Source organism: Podarcis raffonei, chromosome 5 (assembly GCF_027172205.1).
Source record: "Podarcis raffonei isolate rPodRaf1 chromosome 5, rPodRaf1.pri, whole genome shotgun sequence".
NCBI lineage: Eukaryota > Metazoa > Chordata > Lepidosauria > Squamata > Lacertidae > Podarcis > Podarcis raffonei.
Genome location: NC_070606.1, coordinates 16,199,084 through 16,224,601, shown reverse-complemented (window position 1 = coordinate 16,224,601; position 25,518 = coordinate 16,199,084). Strand labels below are relative to the sequence as shown.

Here is a 25,518-nt window from a genome sequence, read left to right as displayed (position 1 = left end):
TTAAATGTAAGCTCTTTGGGGGGAAAGGATCTATCCTCCTTGCTTAACTTGTTTTCTAAAGCTGTGTGTATTCTGAAGCTTTTATCCAAATATTATATTGCAAGAAATGCACACAAAAAGTTGGGTATAAAATTGGTCAGATGCACATTAGATTCTGAATCATATGTTGCCCATGCACATGTTTCTGTTCAGCTTGTGAGTTTGATTTTTAAGCTGAGACTCTGTACTTCTACACCAGATCTTAGGATACATACGCTTTATTAAAGTATTGATCACAGACCAAAGTCTAATGTTTTTAATTCTTGCTCTATACATTTTCCCCCTCAACTTAAAGCAATCAGGCAATTTGCATGCTGGAAAGACGGGAGAAACCCACTCCAGATATGTTTGGAGAGCTGCTACAAAATGCCAGCACCATGGGGGACTTGAGAAACTGTCCGGTGTGTATATGCTGTTTTCCTTTAATAGAAGCAGTAGACTGAATGGTATCTACTGAAATCTGTGTCTACCTGTATCTAATTGTAGAATCCGCCATGTCTTAATTCATCAGCATACTAGAAATAGTAGAAAATATTGCTGGTTTCATAATGGAAATTGTACAAGTTTGTGTATGACTGTCAGTTGTCAATATTGTCAATGTTCTAACTGGGTGAGGTTTTCTGACTCCCTCCTTGTTTCATATTGTCAGTTTACTTAAACTCACAGTGGGTGCTTTCAGCCAAGGAAACCTGCACCACGTACACTCGTATTTACTTTGTGAATCAGTTACATTTCAAGCCCTTTCTGTCTTAGAGCAATATATTTAGGGTGGAAAGAGGTCAGGATTTGAGAGGATACTAAACAACAGGAAGCCGCATTAATTCCAGTTTTAGTTAACCTGGGACTTTATTTGTTACTCTTTTTTTCAGAGCAACTGTGGGGAAAAGATTCGCATTCGTCGTGTACTGATGAACTCTCCCCAGATCATCACTATTGGGCTGGTGTGGGACTCTGATCACTCTGATCTGGCTGAGGATGTAATTCACAGCCTGGGCACCTGTCTTAAACTGGGAGATGTAAGTCCATTGCATCCTGTAGCAATATGTCTCTTCTCCTTTTTTGTTTTTTGTTTTTGTTTATGCCAGTGCTGTTAAATTTTTGTTCTTTTTTACTATCAAATGGACTGCATGGGCTAGATTTAAGGTTGAGCTAAATAGTTAACTTCCTTTCTTTTCTTTTTAAAAGAAAAAATAATAATGACCTTTCAGTAGTTTTTAGATGTAATTTCCATACAAAAGACAATACAATTTTTGCTTTTTCCTCTCCTTTTTTAAAAGCTTTTCTTCAGAGTAACTGATGACAGAGCAAAACAATGTGAACTGTATTTGGTTGGAATGATCTGTTACTATGGAAAACATTACTCTACCTTCTTCTTCCAAACAAAGATCCGCAAGTGGATGTACTTTGATGATGCTCATGTCAAAGAGGTAAGAAAATTAGATTTGTTTATTTGAAAGTTCAGTAAAGACGTTTGGGTGTTTGTGAGAATGTGGGTCTATTTTGTTTTTCCTAGAGATTTTTAGATCATTTTAGGATGGGTTTTCACATTTCAGCTCATACTTGCTTTACCTCATGCAACTTGTTCTTGTACAGCTTTCGTTTATTTCCAGGGATCTCGTGCTGGAAACGTGCAAAGTAAGCTGTGCTTATTGCTTCTAAAAGTGTCACTCACTAGGAAGGCACTTTATTTTTGAGAGCAGAGGCTGGTGTTCAAGTAACGGCTGCTATATGGAGGGCATTTTAAATCACTTCATGCAGTGGCTTTCCATGTAGTGAATGGTTACAGATTATTATTCTAGGGAAACTACATATCATTTGAATAAAACAGAAATGAGCTGCCTCCCTATAGCAATATGTGTTCTGGTCCATATATCTAGAGAGCTGTGCAGGGCAAAGGCAGGTTTTTACAGAAATGTGATCACTTAAAAAGGAAAAAGAATGCTGAGTGTGAGGGTAGGGTACCAGAGAAACATGGAGCGGGGCAGAAAAAATAGGAGGCTTACTTAACCACACCTTCCTTTTGACTATACACGATGGATGCCCTTTCTGATATATGTTACCCCCGCAGCATATGTAATATTTGGTTGTGTGATATTTCTTTCTACGTTTGCATTGTCCATTGCTGAAATTGTTCCTGGCTGGCAGTGCTGCTTGTGTCTACATTTCAAATACCTGTGGACTTGTATACAGCACAGCCACCAATGCCTGATATCATGACACTTGGTGCATTGCTCAGAGTGCAACGTTTGGGTTACTTGTTTGCCTTCCTGCATCAGGTTGGAACCCTTCAATTTATAAGCTTTATGTCTTATTCCCTTCTTCTCAGGTGTTTCTGTACAGCTGGCTTTTGCAAAGCTTGTAGCTGAATGAATCATAAATAGCTTATGTAGTTCACCCATCAGTGGCCTGTCCCAGCTGGTTCCCCATTCTTGTTCTTTCTGCAAAATGAAATACAACAGACTGTAGCAGATGTTGGCTAGCGCAAACATGCCATCATTTAAGCATGCTGTTTCCTAATTAGACGTTCTTCTCTCTTGCTGCACTGGATGAAGTACTTGCCATGAAATCTATCATTTTGAGCATACAGTTCACTTTGATATTCTCTGTGGTTCTCATCTTCTGTTCCTACTTGTCAAAAGCCAAAAAGTAACAAAAGGAACCATCCTATTGCAATGTGAATATTCACAACCCCTAAAAGAGGAACTTTACCTCTTTAATTTATTTTTGATTGTCTTTCTCTGCCGTAAAATACCTGTATTTAAAAAACATCCCTGTGTAAGGATAAAATGCATTTTATGGTGCTTGCTTCAGTGCATGTCTGTGAAGTACAGGTGGTGACCATTTTGCATGGGGGTTCCGTTCTTGGCCCCCATGTGCATCAGCGGAGTGTACATAAGCCTGCCCCACCCTGTTCTGCCACCCATTCTGCTCTCTTCTGGGTCCAAAAGGACCTGCACATCAATTGGACATGTGCGTAATGGTCACCACCTGTACGAAACAGAGTACTGGTTATTGGAACATTCAGAATGCTACTTGTATTTTACATGCTGTACAAATCTTTTTCTGTACATTCTGATGGACATCAACACTTTGATCTTGAAAGTATGTGCAACTCAGATTTAAATAAGAGGTTTTGTCAACAGTAAATACTCCTTTGGCATATCATTTTCATTTTTAAGGCTTTTCGACTCATTTTATATCTCAGAACGTTACTCCATTGCTACATTAAATCTTTTGTATGTAAGTTCAAAATGGTCAATCAACATTTGATTCCTGCCTGCCTCTCTGCCAAGACCAATGTCTTTATCATATTATGGTGGCAAAGGAGGGAGGCTGAGCAATTCTGGCAAGGGACCAGGAGATTTAGAGTAGTAGGTCCACAAGCACGAGGGTAAGGTGGTGCTTTAAGCTGGTGAAACTGGAGGACTGGGCCTTTAAGCAGATCCATGTAGCTTTGAATCCATCATATAAAAAGCTACCCCCACCCCTACGCTGAAACAGTCCATTTCAGAATTTCCCACTGGCTACTGCTGGTGAAAAGGCTACTGCATGCTGTCCTTGTCCTCAACTACCAGCTTTTTGTCTGCATGAAGAAATGTGCTCATGAGAATACAAATTATCACTAAAATCTTTAAATCACATAGCCTTTAAGAATATCCAGTGAGGGCAATTCCAAAAGCCTAAAAGTTCTTGCTCAGGTTTGTCTTAGGAGATGCGTCCAAAAAAACCAAATCCCTCTCCAGCGAGTATTACATTTGCACATAGAGGATGCTGGGGCCGGGGGGAATCAGATTTCGTGATTTTCTCCAACTGTAAGCATTAACACTCATTCAAAAGAAATAAAAGAGAATTATTTTTAATGTAACCCAAGTTCAATGTGAATCTCCGTTGACTACTGGTGTGTTAAATTTTATCGTAATTCCAACTAAATGCAGGTAACCTCCACTAATGTGTTTTGAACTTTTACAAAAATTTCAGATAGGTCCGAAATGGAAAGATGTTGTGACCAAGTGCATTAAGGGTCATTATCAGCCCTTGCTACTACTATATGCAGACCCGAGAGGAACTCCAGTATCCACGCAGGACCTTCCCACACAGGTGGACCTACAACAGTATAGCAGGACCTACTATGATAGTGAAGACTCAGGTAATCTTTGAGCACTCTAGTTTCAGAGTTTTGCGTGTATCTTTGCCAGTCCCCAAGATTTATGGTGCGTTTGCCTGGTGAAATATCACAAAGCAGAGGAGTGGCAAAGAAATCCTGCTGGATAAGAGATGGTGTTGAAGTGTTCTCCAAAACTCAGTATGCAAATAAAATACCATTTTTTAAATCCAGAATTTACAATGGGACTTGGAATCATTTGTTACTGTTAGGCTGCCGCAGTGCAAGTTGTGGCCTTCTGGTGAATCCTCAGGTGCTTAGATTTCATACTGAAAAACACAAGAGGGAACTGACAAGGACTTGCAGAGGAGCAAGGCAGAAGTCAGGGGCAAGTGATTCTCTAAATTCTTCTGCTTACTTGTTCTTTTCCCCACAAGGAATTGACCATTGCACAGGGTTAGATTGGGTTTAGATGACATTTCATCTGAGCCCAGTTCCTGTCTTGCAGCAGTGTCTGTTCACACAGTTGCCAATCACTGTAGGTTTGATGTTTTCGCTTTTGCCGACACTTGGTGAAGCTTTGCAACCTACTTGTATCCTCACCCTTTTGTCATTTTGCTGCTGAGTTACATCTTGAAGTCTACTGAACTGATTTGGAAGCAGGAAATCTTCCCCTAAATTCCTGTTCTTGAGGAACAAAGGAGGGACTATTTTCTCACTTGTTTTTATGGGTTTGACTCATCATTTTTATGGGTTTGGCTCATCATTCTGAACAACAACAGCTCCACAAGGAAGGGCAAATCATGACTAGCTCTTCCTCCTGCCTTGAAGACTGGAGGGCATAACTCAGCAGCAATTAATTCCTTCATTTCATCTTTGAGAAGAGGAATGTAGGAACTAAAAATTTATTCCCCTCCCCAATGCTTTCCATGTATTATGTGAGGTAGCAAAGGCCCAGGGAGATATATTCATTATTCTCTTGAATACTTGCCACTGCTAGAGCATCTTTCAGGTGCACTGTAAGAGCTTTCCATTTGATGAACTGTTTGGTGTGGCAGGGAGCTGGGTTAAAATGCTACATCTGTCCCAGTGCTATAGGATCATTTTCAGTTGATTTTGACTTACTTGTGGTAATGCATCCAGCCATGTGCCCTCTGGCCCCCTTCCCTTCCTGACTGGTTGAAGCTAGTTGGAGGGGGATGATCAGGTAGACCAAGGGTGTTGTGAACACATCATTGTGTGATGGGGTGCTGCCTGCAGCCCTTAAGGAGGTGGTGGTATCCCCTCCAACCCAATGGTTTGTAATAAGTACTGTCCAGTCACCAATACCCTATCTTGAACAACTTGTGTGCAGGATACTTTAAGTGCCACCTGAGTCCTTATATCCTAGCTTGATCACTCAGTTCATCCAGAGTACTGCTGTTATTTATCCCCGTGTTTCAGGAGCCGACTGGCTTCAACTGGCAGTCCAGCAGTTAGTGTCTCCAGACCCATGCTGTGGAATAGTCTTCCAGCAGAGATTCGGACATCTCTTGAAGACCTTTTAAGGCCAACAGGCTATTCAGTAGTTTAAACTTTTGCAAGATGAGATGCTTATTTTGTATTGGTTTATGCTATTTTATGTTGTATTGTACTTGCATATTTTGCTGTACACCACCGTAATATTCTAGATGAGTGGGTTTTAAAAAAGTATTTTGTATAATAAGAGTTGTTGTTTTTCTTAAGGTAATTAAAACATTTCCTGTGCTTTTGAGGAAATTTATCAATTGCAAAAAAAGGTTGTTCTTGGCTGCACTGAGATATGTTATTATGCACAGTGGTTGTTGTACATCATTGTATAACACTTCTCAGTTACTGTTTTCCATCTTAGCCCTTTTCTGATTTGCCCTTCTAATTCTCCTATAATTTCTTTTTATCAGGGCGTGAGCCTTCCATCGCAAGTGACACTAGGACAGACTCTTCTACAGACAGCTATCCCTATAAACATTCCCACCACGAATCTGTGGTCAGTCACTTCTCTTCTGATTCTCAGGGAACTGTCATTTACAACATGGAAAACGATGTAGCTTCACAAAGCAGCAGGGACACAGGTAATCATTTTCTTCATTTAAGGCAAACACAAAGTTGGCCCTATTATGAGCTACACTGAGCCACATGGCTTAAGGCAGCAGATCTGGGGTGGGGGTGGGGTTGGGGGTGAGGGTGGTGGCACTTGTGCTGACTGCGCTCCCATCTGCCTCCTGCAGGGCCACCCACCCAAATTCAGGCAATCAAGTGTCTTATCAGAGTAGGGATTTTTCAGAGGTCTGCTGGGCTGCCAGCCTGCCTGTCAGATCCTTAGAGCTGTGCTTCCCTCTCCTTATTTCTTGGGTTGGGACTATGAAAACAAAGCCATTGAAAGATAGGAGCTGGGTTTTCTGCGGCTGTAGGAAAAATCAGCAGTATCTGTCAATGGGTGGGCATTTACTATCACCCAATCCAGCTCAATTAAGGAAGGAAAATGAATGGTAGAAGGAAGGTGAGCTGAGGGGGAGCAGGTGGACAGTAAGCAATGGGCTAAAAGCAATGGGAATAGTTGAAGACAAAAAACAATTTACTTTCCTTTCTTCTCTCTGTGATTCTTTGATCCACTTGCTGCTGCTTTTCTTTTGCTACCTGTTTTGTCATTCTGATGTGCGTCCCCATCCATGCTTTGGATTATGGTCAAAGTTTTGCAACCCGCCAAGCATTGGATATGGATGTTGTGAAAAGAAACTGTCCAGAGCCAAAATAGTGCAGTGTGGCTAGTGGATCTGAATATGAAAACCCAGGTTCAAATTCCCACTCAGACATGAAGCGCTTGCGGGATGACCTTGGGCCACTCCCCCTTTCTCAGCCCAGTCTAATTCACAAGGATGTTGTGAGGATACAGCGTGGAGGAGACAACCACTACCTTGATCTTTGTTGAAGAAATGTAAAATATAATTGTAACACATGTATATGCTGTTGTGAAATGAATAAGGAGCTCTTTTGGATGTGGCCCAGTCTGCTCCCACACCCGCAAGAGGGAGTTGCTGAATAATTAAAACACCAGCAACACAGAATTACACAAAATATATTCAGAACAATGTGTTGTTTCCCCCACACCAGGCTTTATTTCTGTTGGTTCTGTTTTCATGGTTTGCAAATGTTTAAAGTTTTAAATAGGCTACAGTAATAGGCTCCCAGCCCTAATAAGAGAGGAAGGTGAGCCAGAAAAGGGAGCTGAAGCAGGTATCACTTCTATGTAAACATGTAATTAGTTGCAATTAACTAATTCACCCTGTGCATCCTTACCTGCTGAGTTACCTGGTGCCCTGCGTAGTTCCCATGGTGATCAGAAGAGTTCATATACTGGGTCCAGTATACGTAATCTTTGTATCTATAAGTTATTTCGGTTGCCATGGGAACCATACAGGCTGGTGAACAGCAAACATGAAATCTTTTTCTTTCAAAATATTAATGTTTAAGGACTTTCTCAAAGCTTGCCCTTGTCAAAATTTTGTATTGTTTCATCTCTAAATTTCAGGTTCACTTATTACTTTCCCATGAAGTACTGGGAGGGGCAGTTATCTCCTCCTATTGGCTATGGGCAAATCTAGTTGCTGGGGCTCCGTTAGAAAGAGACTTGTAGGCAGATAGTGATGCAAAGATATGTTCCAGACCTTATGGGCAATTTTAAAAAGTAACATCATCCTTGTTGTTGTTTCAATGCCACTTTTATAGAAACAAATCTAAAGGCATTTTACAACATCTTAAAACATCAAATAAAACCATGCAGAATAAAACAAATCACTGCATCCAGATGACATCTACTCTCAGAGAGGACTTAAATAGCTCAGATAGGAAGTTGTTGATCTGACAAAAATATGTAACTTTCCCCTAATATTGGTCTTCATAACAATGGACTAGAAAATGGCCATTGCAGTGCTCTCTCTTTCTTTTTTTAAAGTAATGGGGTGGGTGGCGGCGGCGAGGAATGCAGAAAATTGCAAGCCAGTTAGCAGAACATCTATTCTGTTGAAACACATTGCTAAAGATAAATTTATCAAGCATATGGAATAGAGTGATTGACAAATCTTGCCGAAGAAGGATCAATATGATTTTTGTAAGACATATTTTATCTCACTAACTTTTTAGATTTTTGTTAAGAGTTCCAGCTGATCTTTTTTTAATTGGGGAAGGGAGGGAATCTGGAATGGCACAGCCATTGCCGAGAGCAGAAATGCTCCAAGGAGGTTTTCCTGATCAGTTTGTACAGCTGGCTGATGACACAGTGAGTCAATGCCAGTACTAGGGCACAGCAGAGGCATTTCGGATATTAGGTTGGGGATGCAAAGAAGGTAGTCAGGAGAGAAACCAAGCTATAATGTAGCAAGCTTGATCATCTGTGGTACGACTGGAAGTTTAACCATAGTTTGTTAACCAAAGCATGACTTAGCGTCACATGCAAACCAGACCATTGTTGGGTGGGGGGTAAGTAAGGGACAGATGATGGGAGCTGTATGAAATTATTCATGGTATGGAGAAGGTGGATAGAAACCCCTTGGGGTTATATCCAGGGTCATCTGGAGAAGATGGATGGTGGGAGATTCAGGACAGGCAAAAGGAAGTACTTCACAAAACACACAGTTATACTTCAGAATTCCCTTCATAAAATATTACTATTTTGATGGCCACTAATTTAGACAGCTTTAAAAGGTCATTGAACAAATTGATTGAGGGTAAGGCTAGCCATGTCTCCTAATCATGACATCTGTACCATGCCTCTGAATAGGAGATGTTGGAGAACAACTGTAGCAGAGGACTGTTGTGTTCAGGCTCTGCTTATGGGCTTCCCATAGGCACTTGACTGACCACAGAGAGAAACAGGATGGTGGACTATATAGGCTTTTGGTCTCATCTAACAAGGCTCTTCCTACATTCTTTGCATACCATGTTGTTGTAGAAGAGCTCAGTTATGGAAAGGGAATATATATGTATTTGAGAAGGTTGTTTTCTGCTGCTCCAGAGAAGCGGACACGGAGCAATGGATCCAAACTGCAGGAAAGAAGATTCCACCTAAACATTAGGAAGAACTTCCTGACAGTAAGAGCTGTTCGACAGTGGAATTTGCTGCCAAGGGGTGTGGTGGAGTCTCCTTCTTTGGAGGTCTTTAAGCAGAGGCTTGACAACCATATGTCAGGAGTGCTCTGATGGTGTTTCCTGCTTAGCAGGGGGTTGGACTCGATGGCCCTTGTGGTCTCTTCCAACTCTATGATTCTATGATTCTATGAGAAGATGAGAGGAAGTTCTTCTGAGCTGTAAGACAGAACTGCAAGGAAACAAAACTAGAAAACGATCCCTTCCCCTTCTTGTTACATACATTATTAAATGCATTTTCAACCTTTTCAGACTTGATTCCCCCTCCCCCCATTATTATCTTACACAATATGCTGAATTTCTGAACTGGGGTGGCCAGCCTCTGTCTTTCCTAGATGTAGCTGGACTCTAGTTCCCATCAGCTCTAGTAGTCAGGAAAGATGGCAGTTGTAGTCTAGCAACATCTGGACCAAACACAGGTTCTCCACCCCTGTTCTCAACTGGGCTGATAGCTGTGGTATGATACCAAGAAAAGACCATAAGTGCAGCAGGAGGAAGAGTGAAATATAGGTATTCACATTCGCTTGGAGAGATGCATGAATTCTGTCTGTTAGTATGGTAGTACTGAAAGGTGCTAGTGGCCCCGGAGGATTTTGAGCCAAAGCTCAATGCATTGCCTCTTGTACCTCTGTATTAGCTATTTAACTTACCACATCTAGATGGATAGTTGCTTTTATTATACTGTAACTCTTCACTTCTAGATACACTTACTGAAAGCTATTCATTTTACTCAGCTCTAGCATTAACCGGCAGTTTGTGGGGAGTGAAAAAGGTCTGCTATTCTTAGAATGCAACACAGCCAATTGGAAAGCTCTTTCCATCTGAAGTATATTCTTTTCTTTCAGGACACCTGACTGACAGTGAATGTAATCAGAGGCATATTTCCAAAAAGGGCTCGCTGACAGACCGCAAGAGGAGTTCCAGCAGGTCTCGGAAAAAGGGAGATGAATCACAGCCGTCAGGATATCACAGTGAAGGCAAGAAGAATGGTTTAATTCTTCTGTGTGTCTGTCCAGCATAGATTGAATCTCTTCTTTTGCCTCTGCCAGTTTAGAAAGATGATAAAAGTACTGTTAATTTAAAAGAAAGTTATGTAGCTCATACTGTCTTCTGCTTCTATTCTTGAGCTGCAGGGGAAACATTGAAGGAGAAACAAGCCCCCAGAACTGCCCCTAAGACATCCAGCAGTACCAGCAGGCTGAGGGAATTTAAAGAGACTGTCAGCAACATGATCCACAACAGACCATCACAGACAAGCCAGGGCTCTCCACGAACAGGGAAGGATCAGGCTGAGATACAGTCACTGCCCAGAGCTCTGCCTGCTCTGTCTCGAGACTGGGAAATGGAGAGCACAAGCAGCGAATCCAAATCAAGTTCTTCTAGCAAGTACCGTCCAACTTGGAGACCCAAAAGGGAGTCACTGAACATAGACAGCATCTTCAATAAAGAAAAGAGGAGACAGTGTGGTTACACACAACTCAGCCCCTTCTCTGAGGATTCAGGTAAGAATTTGGGAGAGGTGTGGGTTGGGAGAGTATGAAAAATGCATTCATTTTTTTATTAGTCACTATGTAGAAACAACTGATAACATTGTTAACTACTATGCCTAGCCAGTACATTTTCTTACGCTGTATCAGATGAATCTGTGAGGGAAGCCTGAATTATCATTTGTGCCATTTTGACCCTGTGAACAATGTGTTTGCTGAAATATTTCAAACACACTCAAAGGTCTATATTTTCATTGTGAGAGGTCCGTTCGTCATTCCCTTTCACTTGTCTATGCAAAACACAGCAGTCATGTTTTGCTTTTTCCTGCTGTACAGTAATTTAGGACGCTAGATTAGAAAAGCAATTGAGGACAGCTACTCACTACTGTTTCTGTTGAATCTCTCTGACAGTGAAATTGACTGATACAGAATCAGCGAGTGACTAACCCTGGTTTGCCTCGAATAGAAAAGCCCTTTAATTGTCAAACCAAAACCCAGCCTTCAGTAAGGAAACATCAGAAACTATATTCTCCGTGTGAAAATGGAAGATGGGCGTACTCGCTAATCCTGCTCCTGCTTATCCATAATGGTTAGGGATGCAAACTTTTTTTTTAAGCAAGAAACCTGCACAAGGAATGGTGAAGACATTTTGAAGTGGTCTCCACTTCAGAGGTTTCAGAATTAAGGTTGCTTGGATTTAGGATGAAAAAAATTGAGGCTGTTTAATGGTGTAGCAATTGGATGGGAAGGAGGTAGTGGAAACTATTGATACGCTCTATAAGAATTGGAAATTGCTGAGAATTCAATAGAAATAGGAAGACAGGCATCTTTCTAGGTGAATTAAAGAAATCGAGACAGGAAGGATTGATTTACATAACCAATTTCTATCACCAAGTAGAAACAACTCATTTAAAACATTTGTTTTAATTAAAAATAATTTATTTAGATGCTTCTTTAACATGAATATCTGAAGTATCTGAATCTGTGTATCTGAAGAAGTGTGCATGCACACGAAAGCTCATACCAAGAACTAACTTAGTTGGTCTTTAAGGTGCTACTGGAAGGAAAAAAAATTTTTGTTATGAATATAACCTTTATGCAAACTCAGGTGGCACCCTCCAAGATTCTGAAATACTTAACTTTAATAAAATGTTATACAGTGCACTGCTTATTTTTAGATAATAAATAAATTGCAGGGATCAGGTAGTTGCAAAGCATAAAACAGACGCAAAAATGTCACTCAGATAAATCAGTGGAATAACAATCCTGACTGACCTGGCCCCAATTTCAAGCCATAATCTAGGTATAGGATGACAGATTGTGATGATTTTCCTCACAGGACTTCCTTTGCCAAAGCAAGCAGCTTTTCATCATTGTTTATGGTTGTGTTTATTGTAAATCAAGAGCTACTTTCAAACATAGTGGCCACACTTGGAGCACACAGTCCGCTAACTCATAATCTTAATTTACTAGGTATTGATCTGCACAAAAAAGATAATAAGCAGAGCACAATTAACAAGTTCTTTGCAAAGCAATGCAGGAGGTTTTGTGGCTTGAAAATACTGCTTTGGTAATTGATGAGAGCTCATTCACAACTGAGCACACCCAGTGGGTTTTTGTTTACTTGCTTGCTTCATTCTGTTGGCTTAGGGTTATTTCCAGTCTCTATAGCAACTGACAATCTGTTAAGGGCAAGCTTATTTATCATGTTGATTTGTATTAAAGCCAGATTTCATTTAAACCATTTTTAAAAAATATACTTTCAATATAACTTATTAAAAACCCCAATTTAAATCTGATTTCCAAAACATCGTCTTTTATCTATCATCATAGTTATGTCTTAAAGGTAAAGGTAAAGGTACCCCTGCCCGTACAGGCCAGTCTTGCCAGACTCTAGGGTTGTGCGCTCATCTCACGCTAGAGGCCGGGAGCCAGCGCTGTCTGCAGACACTTCCGGGTCACGTGGCCAGCGTGACAAGCTGCATCTGGCGAGCCAGCGCAGCACACGGAACGCTGTTTACCTTCCTGCTATAAAGCGGTCCCTATTTATCTACTTGCACTTAATTGTGCTTTCGAACTGCTAGGTTGGCAGGCGCTGGGACCGAGCGACGGGAGCGCACCCCGCCGCGGGGATTCGAACCGCCGACCTTTCGATCGGCAAGTCCTAGGCGCTAAGGCTTTAACCCACAGCGCCACCCGCGCCCCTAGTTATGTCTTAGGGGACCACTATAGAGTAGGGAAGAGGAGCCTGTGGTCCTGCAGACATTGCTGGATTCCCATTAGCCCTAGTCACTCTGGTCAGCTATCTGGGACAATAACATCTGGAAAGCCACAAAGAAGAAAGACTGGTTGCTTACCTGCAGTTGATGTTCCTCAAGTGGTCATCTGTGCAGTCACACAGCCCTGTTGGTGCTTCCCCTCTCCCCTCCCCCCCCCCATCTGCTGGCAACTAGAAAGAACTGAATGGAAAAGTCCTTGGCTCACCTCTTTAACCAAAGGTTCCTCGTATTTCTGGGAGGGAAGGGTAGTTGTTGGTTCTCTGGCGAAGGTTCTAGAAGGCACTGGTCCCAGCAGTGTTGAGTTCACTGATAACAACTGAAAGAACATCAATTACAGATAAGCAACCTTTCTAGGATGCTGAATTGTATAGAGAGTGTGGCAGAATAAAATTTGATTCTTCACTCATGTTCTTTGTATCTCATCAGCTAAAGAATTTATGGAAGAGGAGCCAAAGGAGCTAATCTCCCAAACCAGATCAAACCAACCCAACAAGTATAAGCAATGGACTCTAGGTCGGGGTGCGCACTATATGATGGATCAACAACCTCGTCTGATTCAAAGGATGGAATCTGGCTATGAAAGCAGCGAACGCAACAGCAACAGCCCAGTCAGCCTGGACATGCCTTTATCAGAGAGCTCTAGCACCTCCAGGTAAGTTTCATAAAAATATAACCTGGTTCCAGTTCCAGTGCTCTAAAGCTCAGTTCACACATTATTCTCTTAATAAATCATCGCAAGATTTCTGTTAACCCACATTGGGAGCTTACATGGAGAGATGGTCTGTAAATTAGAATAAATTAAAAATCTGCACAGGCCTCCCAAGGGCTTTAATGGCTGCTAAATTGACAACTGAAGAAGAGTAGAAGAAGAGTTTGGATATGATATCCTGCTTTATCACTACCCTAAGGAGTCTCAATGAGGGGACGCAGATGGCGCTGTGGGTAAAACCTCAGTGCCTAGGACTTGCCGATCGTATGGTCGGCGGTTCGAAGCCCCACGGCGGGGTGAGCTCCCGTATTTCAGTCGCAGCTTCTGCCCACCTAGCAGTTCAAAAGCACCCCTAAGTGCAAGTAGATAAATAGGTACCGCTTTATAGCGGGAAGGTAAACGGTGTTTCCGTGTGCTGTGCTGGTGCTGGCTCGCCAGAGCAGCTTCGTCACGCTGGCCACGTGACCCGGAAGTGTCTCTGGACAGCGCTGGCTCCCGGCCTCTTAAGTGAGATGAGCGCACAACCCTAGAGTCGGACACGACTGGCCCGTATGGGCAGGGGTACCTTTACCTTTACCTTTAAGGAGTCTCAAAGCAGCTAATAATCTCCTTTCCCTTCCTCCCCCACAACAAACACTCTGTGAGGTGAGTGAGGCTGAGAGACTTCAGAGAAGTGTGACTAGCCCACAGTCACCCAGCCGCTGCATGTGGAGGAGCGGGGAATCGAACCTGGTTCATCAGATTACGAGTCCACCGCTCTTAACCACTACACCACACTGCCTACAAGTGCATGTGTTGAAGGGATGCTTTTCATCTCTCGCTTTGCCCCATTCCCCAAGCGGGCAGGGTAGCCAACACTATACTTTCCTTTGCCAACAGTGCCCCACTATCTCTTGCAAAGAGGAACAAGGAAGTCCCAAACTGTTTACTTTCTTGTTCTATTTGACTTTCGTTATTCCCACCCACTCTTTATGTTCTGTTCTAAACTGCAGGCAAGAGGAGCCGAGCAGCTAATATTAGAGATAACAGGGAATGAAAATTGCTGGGGAGTGATTTCCTTGTTTCTCTGTGCAGGAAAACAGTGTTGCTGGGGGACAGAATTGCCCACGGTGTCCAGATAAAGAAGCTTCTGTACCTGTTAAGAGGTTAATGTATAAACTATGCCTAGGATCTTGGAGTTTGAGATAAAATATAAATTCACTACAGTGTTGGAAGTAAACAAAACACCAGAGATTTCAGCCCCTTGTTATTAATTTTAGACCATTCTATGGGAGTGCATTTTGGGGTTCTAAGGAGCCAGAATGCCATATGTGAAATACAGGATAGGTCCTTAACCTCTACTTTTAGGATCTGTGTACTTCCGACTGAAAAGGTAAAAATGTTAACTAATGTTGAGGAAGGTATGGAAATCACCTTTTGAAGATCTGTCAGGTCTAAATCCATGGCTTCTAGGGCAAAGGCTATACAATAATACTGCACCTAAAGTGTAAAAAACACCAGGAGGGCAGGGGAGGAACAAAATGCGGAGGGGTGAGGTGGAAAGGATTTGGTCAGGTGTGGAAAGTGGGTTGGCAAAGGCCTTTGTAAGTAGGCTGGGTTGGTGCGTGGCACAAGCAAGGACAGCAGACCCTAGGAGTTCATATTAGAATAACCTTGCTTTTCTTCGGGTTAAAGAGATTCTCATATGAAGCGACCTGGAGCTTTTGTTCCTGCCTGGCGTAACATTCCCAAATCACATAGCAGCAGTATCTTGGAGGTAGAATCTGCACCAACTGCTAGTAGCTGGTCAAAGAACAAGCACACCATCGGTAATGGTAAGGATTTATTTTCCCTCCTAAAGTACTTGCAGTCCTTAGAGCATTTTATTTTTATTACTCCCTCCGCCTGCTGGTCCCCCCCCGATCTCACACAAGTAGAAGGCATCAGAGCTGTGGGTATTCCTCACTGTGTCACACTAGCACAAGCTCTTAGTATTGGCGGCAGAGTATCATTGGCCCTCAACACCTAAAGAAAGGCTGGTGAAAGCAAGAAGGTGGCAGCTCAAGTGACTGGGATAGGCTGTGAGGGCTCAGAGCACCTGCAGTGCGAACAGAACACACTACATACACAATTCGCTGAATAATCAGGCATATTGAGAAAGGAATGAATCTTTTCTCTTATACTTTCAGTTCCATTTAATAGAAATGCCACTTGACACGTTTTCAGTTGTATTATTTTTGCTTGGTGCTGTGGCAGTGGGGAAAATGAAAAGCAACCACAATTAGAAGTAGGCTGTTGTCATCCAGGAGAAACAAATACATGTTTTTTTTGTAAACAACCAAGAGCCTTGTGGTAGCTTAGAGACTAACATTTGTTATGGCATAAGCTTTTGTGAACTGCAGTCCATACCATCAGATGTATGAAGCGTTATCCTAAATTGCTGGCATGGGTGGGTGGGTGTCTGTCTGTACACACACACACACACACACACACACACACACACACACACACACACACACAATATATTTACCAGGTAAATCGCTGTTTAGATGCCTGCTTTCATTTTCAGTCTATTCCGCACTGCTACATCTAGGTGCAAGAGCCTTCAATGGTGGAGCAGTGGTCATAACCATGGTTTGCAAAAGCATGCTAAACACTAGCACAAAACATTGTTTGCAAACCCACTTCAAACTGGTTTCTGATTTGGGTTTATTGGCTGATTATAAGGTATGGTTGGCCCCTTCATTGCAGCAACCACCCAGAAGTTGTAGGACTGCAACCCCCATCATTCCTTACCATCGGCCAAATTCCATGGGAGTTGTGAGAGTCCAACAACCACAGAGTCCATAGGTTCCCAAGCCTGCACTAAACATAGTTAAGCTTTATTGGTTGTGGTTTATTATGATGTCTGAACTCTGAGAGAGAGAGAGAGAGAGAGAGAGAGAGAGAGGGAGAGAGAGAGAGAGGGAGTTTTAACGTAGATTGATCTGAATTAGCAAAAGGAAATGGGGTGGATGAGAAGCCCAAGGAACAGTCTATCTTTTCCAGACTAATTTGGGGAACAAGAAATTGTACAGCGGTTTGGGTTTTGTGGTGAAAGAATAGAAGGTATAGGAGATGATGCTAAAATTGCATGCCCAGCAAGTAGAGAGGTATTGGTGTGGGCAGAAATAGCAGGTTTTCACCTCCTTGATAAGTCTCATATTGGAAGTAATTGCTTGGTACAAACTTTGTATCAGCTATAGTAGATTTAAGAAAACTGACCAAATTTTTTTTGGGGGGGGGAGGGGAGTGGAATCCTGGAAAGAAAACGGCATGTTTATTAACAAAATGTGGTGTTCTTGATGTTTTTTCCCTTCTCAAGGCGGGGAGGTGCTTGTCTCTTCTAAGAGTGAACTGGATGAATTACAGGAAGAAGTGGCAAGGAGGGCCCAGGAGCAGGAACTTCGAAGGAAGCGGGAAAAGGAACTGGAGGCTGCAATGGGCTTTAATCCCCGCCCAAGCAGGTTCATGGACCTGGATGAACTGCAAAACCAGGGTAACATGTATGGGCAGGCTATCCATCTTGCACAGAAGCGGTAGGATTGGGGATGACTGATCTGTGCCTAGGATGATAAATGGGGAGAGAATGGTTTACTACAAAGATCATTTCACACCCTTTGGGGGTTGCAGTGTAACTTCTGTAGCAGTTGCATACATACTTGCAAAGTTTGTTAGATGTGTTTCAGTAGAAAAAGGAGATCCTTAGCTTTATTGATTTCCTTTCCTTTCTGTGCTATCATTGGATCCCAAAGGGCTCCAAAGGCAACTGACATTAAAATAAATGAATTTTTTTTTTACATTGGAGCTGCTGTCAAGAGTGAACTAGATGAAAGGCTCCAAAGGCAACTGACATTAAAATAAGTGAAATATTTTTTTACATTGGAGCTGCTGTCAAGAGTGAACTAGAGTGAACTAGATGAACTAGTGAACTAGATAAAACGCCCAAGAATTTAAGCTATATCTGGGCCATATGAAAAACAAATATACAAATTTCCACTAGGGATAATATGTTTTGTGATACCTCTTATTCTGAAGTTTTCCCCCTGTCTATGTTATATCCACTTTTAAACAAAGTTCCTCAAAGTAGTTTACAGAAATGGAGTTAACAAACCAACCACTCTAACCAGTAGTTTGAACTGAGCTTGAAAATGAACAGAGAGCTAGGGAAGCTGTTTTTAAAACCGCAAGGTATGTTCCAAACAATCAGTTCTGGTTAGTAGCCTTTTCACTGCATTGTACACAGGCTGTCATTTCTGAATAGTCTTCAAAGGGAGTCCAACATATAATATGTTGCAGTAGTTAATTTGGACGTTGCCAGGGCATAGATGACAGGTGGTTAAGCCATCTCAGTCCGGGAGAAGTCTCAGCTGGTGCACTAGCTTTAGATAATGAAAGGGACATCTGAAGTTGGTGCTGAAATTAACAGCAGTTTTAAACTGTGAATCTGACCCTTTAGGGGAAGAAAAAACCTTCCAGAGCAGGCTGAACAAATATTCTATCTTTTCTGGACTGAGCTTCAGTTTATTAGCCCTTATCCAGTTCATTACTGCTCCTGGGTTCCATATTTAGCCAACCCACCACCTCCCTGTATTAGAGGAAAACGAAGGATAAAACTGGGTATCCTCAACATACTAATGATACTTGCTTCTTAATCCCTGGATAGCTTGGCTGCATTTGACCCACAGTTTCCCCTCTCTTTCTCTCTGCTGTGCTTGTGATTCTGAGAAGGGTCTGCTATTCAAAATGTTGCAGAGCTAAGGTTGCTCTGCATTAGGGAGGGGATGTTGTCTTTTGCTGAGGTGAAGCGGGGAAAGGAAACTTGAAAAGAATGTCAATGAAAATGAAGAGTGCTGCCCCCTTGCAGGGAGGACTGATGGCTTTGAGAGGTCTGTGCAGGAGGCAGATTCAGTCTTTGAAGAGTCACTGCATCAAGAGCAGAAGGGAGACTGTGCTGCAGCTTTGGCTCTCTGTAATGAAGCTATATGTAAGTAATTCTTAATTGCTTCAGCTTACCCCGCTTTTTGCAGTTTACTAATATCTAATATCATCACTTAGGAAAGTAAAACTGGACAGGTCAATGCAAACTCACAGTTGGAAAAAGCTTGTGTGTGTCTTAAAAGTGTATGGAAGCATCTTCTTTATGAGCACCATCATCCCTGGAATTCTGTCCTAGTGTTTCCCCATCCCCTTTTCCTGCTGGGGCTCCTTTTGAACTAAGGCAATAGAAAGGGGAACAAAAACGTTCCACTTGATGCCAACAGTTCTGACCGCTGTATTATTCTACCTCCTGCTTTCCAGCCGCCCGTCTCCCCCACGGCATACATTTCTCCCCCAGTTCAGAGACTGGTTTCTCAAAAAGTTTAAATTCCCAAAGTACAGCATATTGCCTGGTCCCCCCAGAAAGGAGAGAGTGTAGGCTGTACCAATTGAAATTTTGTGATGGAAGAGGAGGCATCAGTGTTTCAATAAGTTTAAGACATGTGCTGTGACTTTTGGGAACATGTGCTGCTGCATTTCTTTATTTTGATACGTTATATTTTTGATTGGCTGACTCTTTCCCCACCCTCCATTCCCTTCTTGCTGGTTAGCAAGGTTGCAGACAAACTGATTTCTAATGTCATGGCTTTGGAAGGTTGAAAGTATTTCTTTTTGGAAGTCTGTTCTCATGGATTAAAGGAAACAAGAAGGCAAAATACAGACTTCATAAAGGCTCTGGTAGCAAGTGTCCCAACTGGCTATATCTTGGATTTCATATCCTGACCAGATTCATTTGTATATAGAGTATTATTACAGTATTTGGAGCTAAACACGGCCATTTGAAATGAAACAATTAGTTGCTTCAATGCATCAGGGAGTGACCCATGTCACAGAGAAGAGGGGGTTTCCTAAAAAAAGAAAAATAACAAAACGATTTTGCTCAGCTTCGTATCTTTTCAGTTTTGATTAACCTGTTTGGACACATAGCTAACCTGAATGTGCATTAATGGGAACGGATGCATCCTTGTGGACTCTTCTGTGGCAGTATTTGCATGTTTCTTTTTTATGTTTTTGTTGCATCTTTTGTTTTTTCTCTCCCTCCCCCCCAGTTTTGTTTTTTGTTTCTGCTATGTTTTCTTTTGCTTTTTAGCTAAACTAAGACTTGCCATGCATGATGCCAGCTCTAGCACTCACAGCAGAGCTCTAGTCGATAAGAAGCTGCAAATCTGTATCCGAAAAGCACGGAGCCTCCAGGATCGCATGCAGCAACAGCAGCCAGCACAGCCGCCGCCCACCCGCCACCCGCCACTGGGGGGCAACATGACCCAATCTTCAAGGTAGACTAAGAATATTGCAGTACTCCAGATCTGAATTGGGCCTGATCTGGAAAGAAGAAGTGAGCTTATATGTTCCCCGGTTTGTGTGAAACCCCTTCTTTAACTCATGCCCCCAAGCAACTTAGAATATCGTGGACCTCTCCAGGTGGTGAGAATAATTGGATTTTGTTTTTGTAGTGTTGAACAGTGCGAACCCTGACCCAGCACTAGGAGCACAATCCATTGAAAGGTTAATGCCTCTGTAACAGATGTGGGAAAGGTGTCTTGTTTTAATGGAAATGTTCAATTTGGCAGGGGTAGGGGGTGGAATATGAATTCTAGTGCTGAAGATGGAAGTATACATCTCATTTTTAAAAAGTATGCACAGTGGTTGAGGAATGCTGCTCATAAGGCAGTAAGCTTGCTGGTTTTGAGGGGTTTGCTGTGCTCGTTTCTAAAGGCCACTCTTCTTCCATTCTTCCAACAGGGAATAATAGTACCTCTCCTTTTTTAAAGGCTGAGAATGGTGCGGGCATAGGAGCAGAGTGAATGTTCCTTATCACTAGTGATACTGTGGATGTTGGCCAACAAGGAACCAGCAGGGGCACACAAGGAATTTTACTGCATGTGCCTAGCTAAGGGGGAATCACAACAACAAAATGGCAGTTTAGATGCTGAGAAAACAAAACAGAATCACTTATAAGAAGAAAAAGAGAGAGAGAGATCCAGTGCAACAGCCAAGTGCAACAACTTTGCATTAATTGTACAATAAAACAATTGTCTAGTAAGGTATTTAAAGAAATTGATAGTAGTTTGCTAACCCAAGCAGGTTTTCTTCACCACAAAGAAAAAAATAATAGATAGATGACAGTACCATTTAAAAAAGGAGCCGTGTGAAGGCAAAAATGAGAAGATGTGAATGAGTGAGAGTAAAAAAAAAGAAATGCTTTACAATACCAAAGTTGAATACACCATGTAGAGAAAAGAAAGCCCTTCTATTGATGAGTTTTGATGAGACATCTTTGGAAATCACAATGATGACCCTGCAGTAGCTGTCCACAGGGTGTGTGCACCCCAGCAACCCAACACTGACTGCCATACAATCAGATCTTGTCTGATTTCTGCAAATCCTGAATTATTATTTTTTTTTAACCAAGTTTGTGTGTATGGAGGCTTCCTAGTCTGCAAAGTAGTTTTAGAATGTGGCACAAAGTGTTTGAGTATGTTCTTCAGTACCAATCAAATTGTCAACGCCAAGTTACAGGTACTGAACCAGGATCGATACTTATGTGGTAGCAAGCTGATTTTTAAAATTGTATCTAATGTCCCAAAATGCACACAAACTAGCAAATAAAATGTGGAAGCATGCCTTTTTCCAAACTAGTATTCAGTGAAGTCCTTAGTAGGTAGATAGATAGATAGTCAGTCAGTCTTTGGAAGTATCCTGACTTCTGCTCAGTTCAGGGACATGCCATTTCTTTTTCCACGCATTGGACGGTTGCTTCCTGTGTTCTGAAATTTGGGGACTTGGAAGCAGGAAAACTCTCTTAGTATCAAGAGAGATGAGAACCTCCCTACTCTAGTACTTCAGAGATGCATCTGAAAAGAGACACATGTTCAAATTTTCCTCGGCTTCAACAATAGCTGTATCATATGGCCAAATTGCTTTATAGCGGGTGGCGCTGTGGGTAAAACCTCAGCGCCTAGGACTTGCCGATCGTATGGTTGGCAGTTCGAATCCCCACGGCGGGGTGAGCTCCCGTCGTTCGGTCCCAGCTCCTGCCCACCTAGCAGTTCGAAAGCACTCTTAAGTGCAAGTAGATAAATAGGTACCGCTTTATAGCGGGAAGGTAAACGGCGTTTCCGTGTGCTGCGCTGGTGCTGGCTCACCAAAGCAGCTTCGTCACGATGGCCACGTGACCCGGAAGTGTCTCCAGACAGCGCTGGCCCCCGGCCTCTTAAGTGAGATGGGCGCACAACCCTAGAGTCGGGCACGACTGGCCCGTACAGGCAGGGGTACCTTTACCTAAAGGGCAAATAGCAATTGGAGTGGGTGTGAAGAGACTGAGTGGCGGGCAGGAATCATAGAATCATAGAGTTGGAAAAGACCACAAGGGCCATCGAGTCCAACCCCCTGCCAAGCAGGAAACAAGTGGGTACGATCCACAAATCCAAACCAAGGACACATTTCAGACCTGGGACCCACAGCTGCTTTTTCTTCAGAATAAAAGTGGCCAGTTTGAGTATGCTTTTTAAAAAGCACAAATAACATAATGCAGATTTATGCTAAGCCTTGCTTGTTACAGCTTTCTCCTAGTCCTTTTGAGATTTAGCTGGAAACTGGCCTGAAAGCCAAAATCCTTTGGGTTGGGGGCAGGCAGATAGGGTTGGAGAAAAGACTCTGCCCTTAGTTATTTCTTCCAAAATCCATGCTAGTTTTGCTTCAGATTTAATAGTTCTCAATTTACCCACCTTATGGTGGTCGTTGGAGAGACGTTACATTGAAAACGGACCATATTGCCCCATTTCCTCTCGTTCAGACTGTTGTGGTTGTGACAATCTCTTGTGGAGAAAAACTTAGAAGACATCAAAAGGTGATATCTTCACCATGTTATTAGCCTGGAGTTCTGGTTATTTCCTCCATTACAGTGTGCTGTGGTGTACTGTACACTAATTTAGATCCCTATGGCGTGTATTATACAGACATGAGTGAAAATAAGATCTCTGGAAAATAAAGTTCTATCACAGTTTTAAAATTTGACATCGCCATATTCACAAAAAGTATTATTTTACGTACAGTGGTACCTCAGGTTACATATGCTTCAGGTTACATACGCTTCAGGTTACAGACACCGCTAACCCAGAAATAGTACCTCGGGTTAAGAACTTTGCTTCAGGATGAGAACAGAAATCATGCTCCAGCGGTGCGGCAGCAGCAGGAGGCCCCATTAGCTAAAGTGGTCTTCAGGTTAAGAACAGTTTCAGGTTCAGAACAGACCTCCGGAACGAATTAAGTACTTAACCCGAGGTACCACTGTATTATATTTTATAGATATGTATCTGTTACAGAAATACTCATGTTAAAACAACATTACTTCAAAGATAATTTTTAATGTGGAGAGTAAATCAACTTGTAACACTATTATAGTCCCTGGTTCTCAGGGTGAAGAGTCAACTCCATCTAAAGTGCTTACTGGTTGAATCTTCTGCATGATAGCTTCAAACTTCCTTTTACACTTGCTTTTGGAAAACTTCAACTTAAAAAAAAAAGGTGGAGAAAATAAGTTTTAAGAAGAGTTCTACCATAACACAGTAGATGATGCACATAAGCTAGGAATTGCATCTTCTTGGTTTTATGAGGATCTCCTCCGCCCTACTCAGATTAAAAAAACATACTCCATGTTTAGGTTTCCCTCTAGATATCTTCCAAGCTGCAACTGCATTACACATGCACTTTAACTAGGATTATATTGACAGAATGCACACCAAAGCTCTTTGTTATGGATACTGCTTTGTGAATGATGATGATAAGTACCAATGGGACTCATGCCTGTAAGAAGACGAAATATTATCCTGTAATCAGTAGCCGTTCTTCTCCCACCCCACCAATTTATTATTATTATTAAATGCTAGAAGAATTAACAATGTGCCTTGTTGAAGGTGAATTAGAGTGGGCGTTGGTGGAGCACAAGGGGTTTCAAATTCCTCCTAAGATTTGTTCTCCAGTTAAGAAGCACTAAAAACTGACTGTGATTTTATGTGTGTTTCAGTGAACAGACTGGCCCGCTCCAAGTACTGCTGAGCCAGAAGATTGTACTGGAACCCAGCAGAGAAGCAGAACTTGGGTCCAGTTCTTACTTCCATCCACCTGCTTCCCATCATGAAATGCAGTCATCCTATCCCAAGTCCTTTCTCCCACCTCCTCCTGAAAGCAACCCCTCTTGCAAGCCTTCTCTGAACTTTCAAGCTGCTTCTGCTGGTTTCAGTGATCGAGCTCCCTCTTTTCCAAGTAGACATGGGGTGGGTGACAGATCCACTGGAACGGAGAATGAAGTCTGCCATGATCCAGTGCTAGAGGGAGTCTCTCCCGCTAGTCTAAAAGACAATAAGGATTGCAGCAGTAGCAGTAAGCTCGAAGAAGTGCATAACATAGTGGCTTCTCCCACACCATATTGCAAATTGAAAAGTAACATGGTAAACTCTGGATCTTTGCCTACGCTCTTCCCCTCTTCACATCCAGCGCAAGCACCATCTGATAAAAACAGCATTCATAATCCATGCTTCAAACCATCAGGTTTTTCAGAGAGGCCTCTTCTTGAGCAGCAGTGGGCCAATCGCGTCATAACCCTGACTTCTCTTTCCCCTTTGCCCCACTGTCCTCCAGATCCATTGCCGACTGCAAATAGGTACCCAAGAGCAAACAGCCATGAGAGTTTACATCACTCACAGGAAGAATTTGTCAGTGGGGGTTCTCTGAAACCTGAGATGATCAGTGCTAAGGGGCATGTTCGCTCCCTTGCAGAGCAATTTCAGCGTTTGCAGGGTGTCCCCCAGAAGGAGGGCACTCATGAGAAAGAAAGGGAAGTGTCTGTCTGTCATGATCAGTATGCTCCAATGTTACAACAGGAGCCCATCAGCAATCCTCAATTTTTCGGGCATAGGCAGCCAGTAGTTGGAAGGCAAGAGAATGGAATATGGCAGGCTGAAAAGTTGAACTCGTGCCTGAGTTCTAGAGACAAGTTCAGTTCCGGAAATTATTTTAGCGCTCACAGTAAAATGTCCGAGAGTTCTGGATCACACAATGAAGAACTGTGTAACAAAGGGGAACAATGTTCCATAGATCCTGACTTATCCCCGGGGAAGTTCAGCCACGAGGGAGAAGTGAGAGAGGTGAATGACGGCAATCTTGCTGGCTTGGTTACATCTATGCCTGTGGACTGTTGGGTGGACAATGTTAAAAGGTATTATAGTTCTCAGCTGGATTGCAAGAGTGCCACCTGTCTTCCGGTGCCTAGGAACAAGTCGCCTATGTCTCATCAAGAGGACCCAATACAGAAACACCCACAGTGGAATGAAGACACAGAACAGGAGATTTCTGAGCTGGAGTCACTGTATCAGGCTAGCTTGCAGGCATCTCAGACAAGCCAGTCTGTATCGGGAAGACTGGACAATCCCTGGCATCCATTGGGCAAGACAGGTAACGTAAATGCTATGAATTGCCATATATATGGGGGCCTAGACTGGCAAAATATTGCAAGTACTCAGTGCCTTGGAGTGTATAAAAGGCATTTAGATTTAAATTAAAGGCCAGCGGCATTGCATGTTTGTTTGTTTTTTTAAATAATTTTTATTAACCGACCAATCAAATCAAATCACATCACATAAATTCTGAATTACGAAGCTGAATTTTAATTTTTTTGTTGGGGGT

The 25,518-nt window shown here is 42.4% G+C and overlaps 1 protein-coding gene across 3 annotated transcripts in view; it reads left to right on the top strand.

Annotated features, from left to right (window-relative positions):
* Positions 1-25,518, top strand: part of USP54 (ubiquitin specific peptidase 54) — a 56,118-nt gene that overhangs the window by 16,718 nt on the left and 13,882 nt on the right. For 2 of the 3 annotated variants that reach the window (XM_053388003.1, XM_053388001.1), the window contains exons 6-18: positions 335-440; positions 909-1,055; positions 1,317-1,466; positions 4,018-4,186; positions 6,061-6,231; positions 10,147-10,272; positions 10,429-10,803; positions 13,491-13,719; positions 15,451-15,590; positions 17,120-17,293; positions 18,662-18,781; positions 19,925-20,111; positions 23,861-25,287. In XM_053388003.1, the coding sequence (XP_053243978.1) occupies positions 335-440; positions 909-1,055; positions 1,317-1,466; positions 4,018-4,186; positions 6,061-6,231; positions 10,147-10,272; positions 10,429-10,803; positions 13,491-13,719; positions 15,451-15,590; positions 17,120-17,293; positions 18,662-18,781; positions 19,925-20,111; positions 23,861-25,287 (3,521 nt within the window). The remainder of the gene's footprint in view (positions 1-334; positions 441-908; positions 1,056-1,316; positions 1,467-4,017; positions 4,187-6,060; positions 6,232-10,146; positions 10,273-10,428; positions 10,804-13,490; positions 13,720-15,450; positions 15,591-17,119; positions 17,294-18,661; positions 18,782-19,924; positions 20,112-23,860; positions 25,288-25,518) is intronic. The other variant, XM_053388002.1, reaches the window with a different exon arrangement.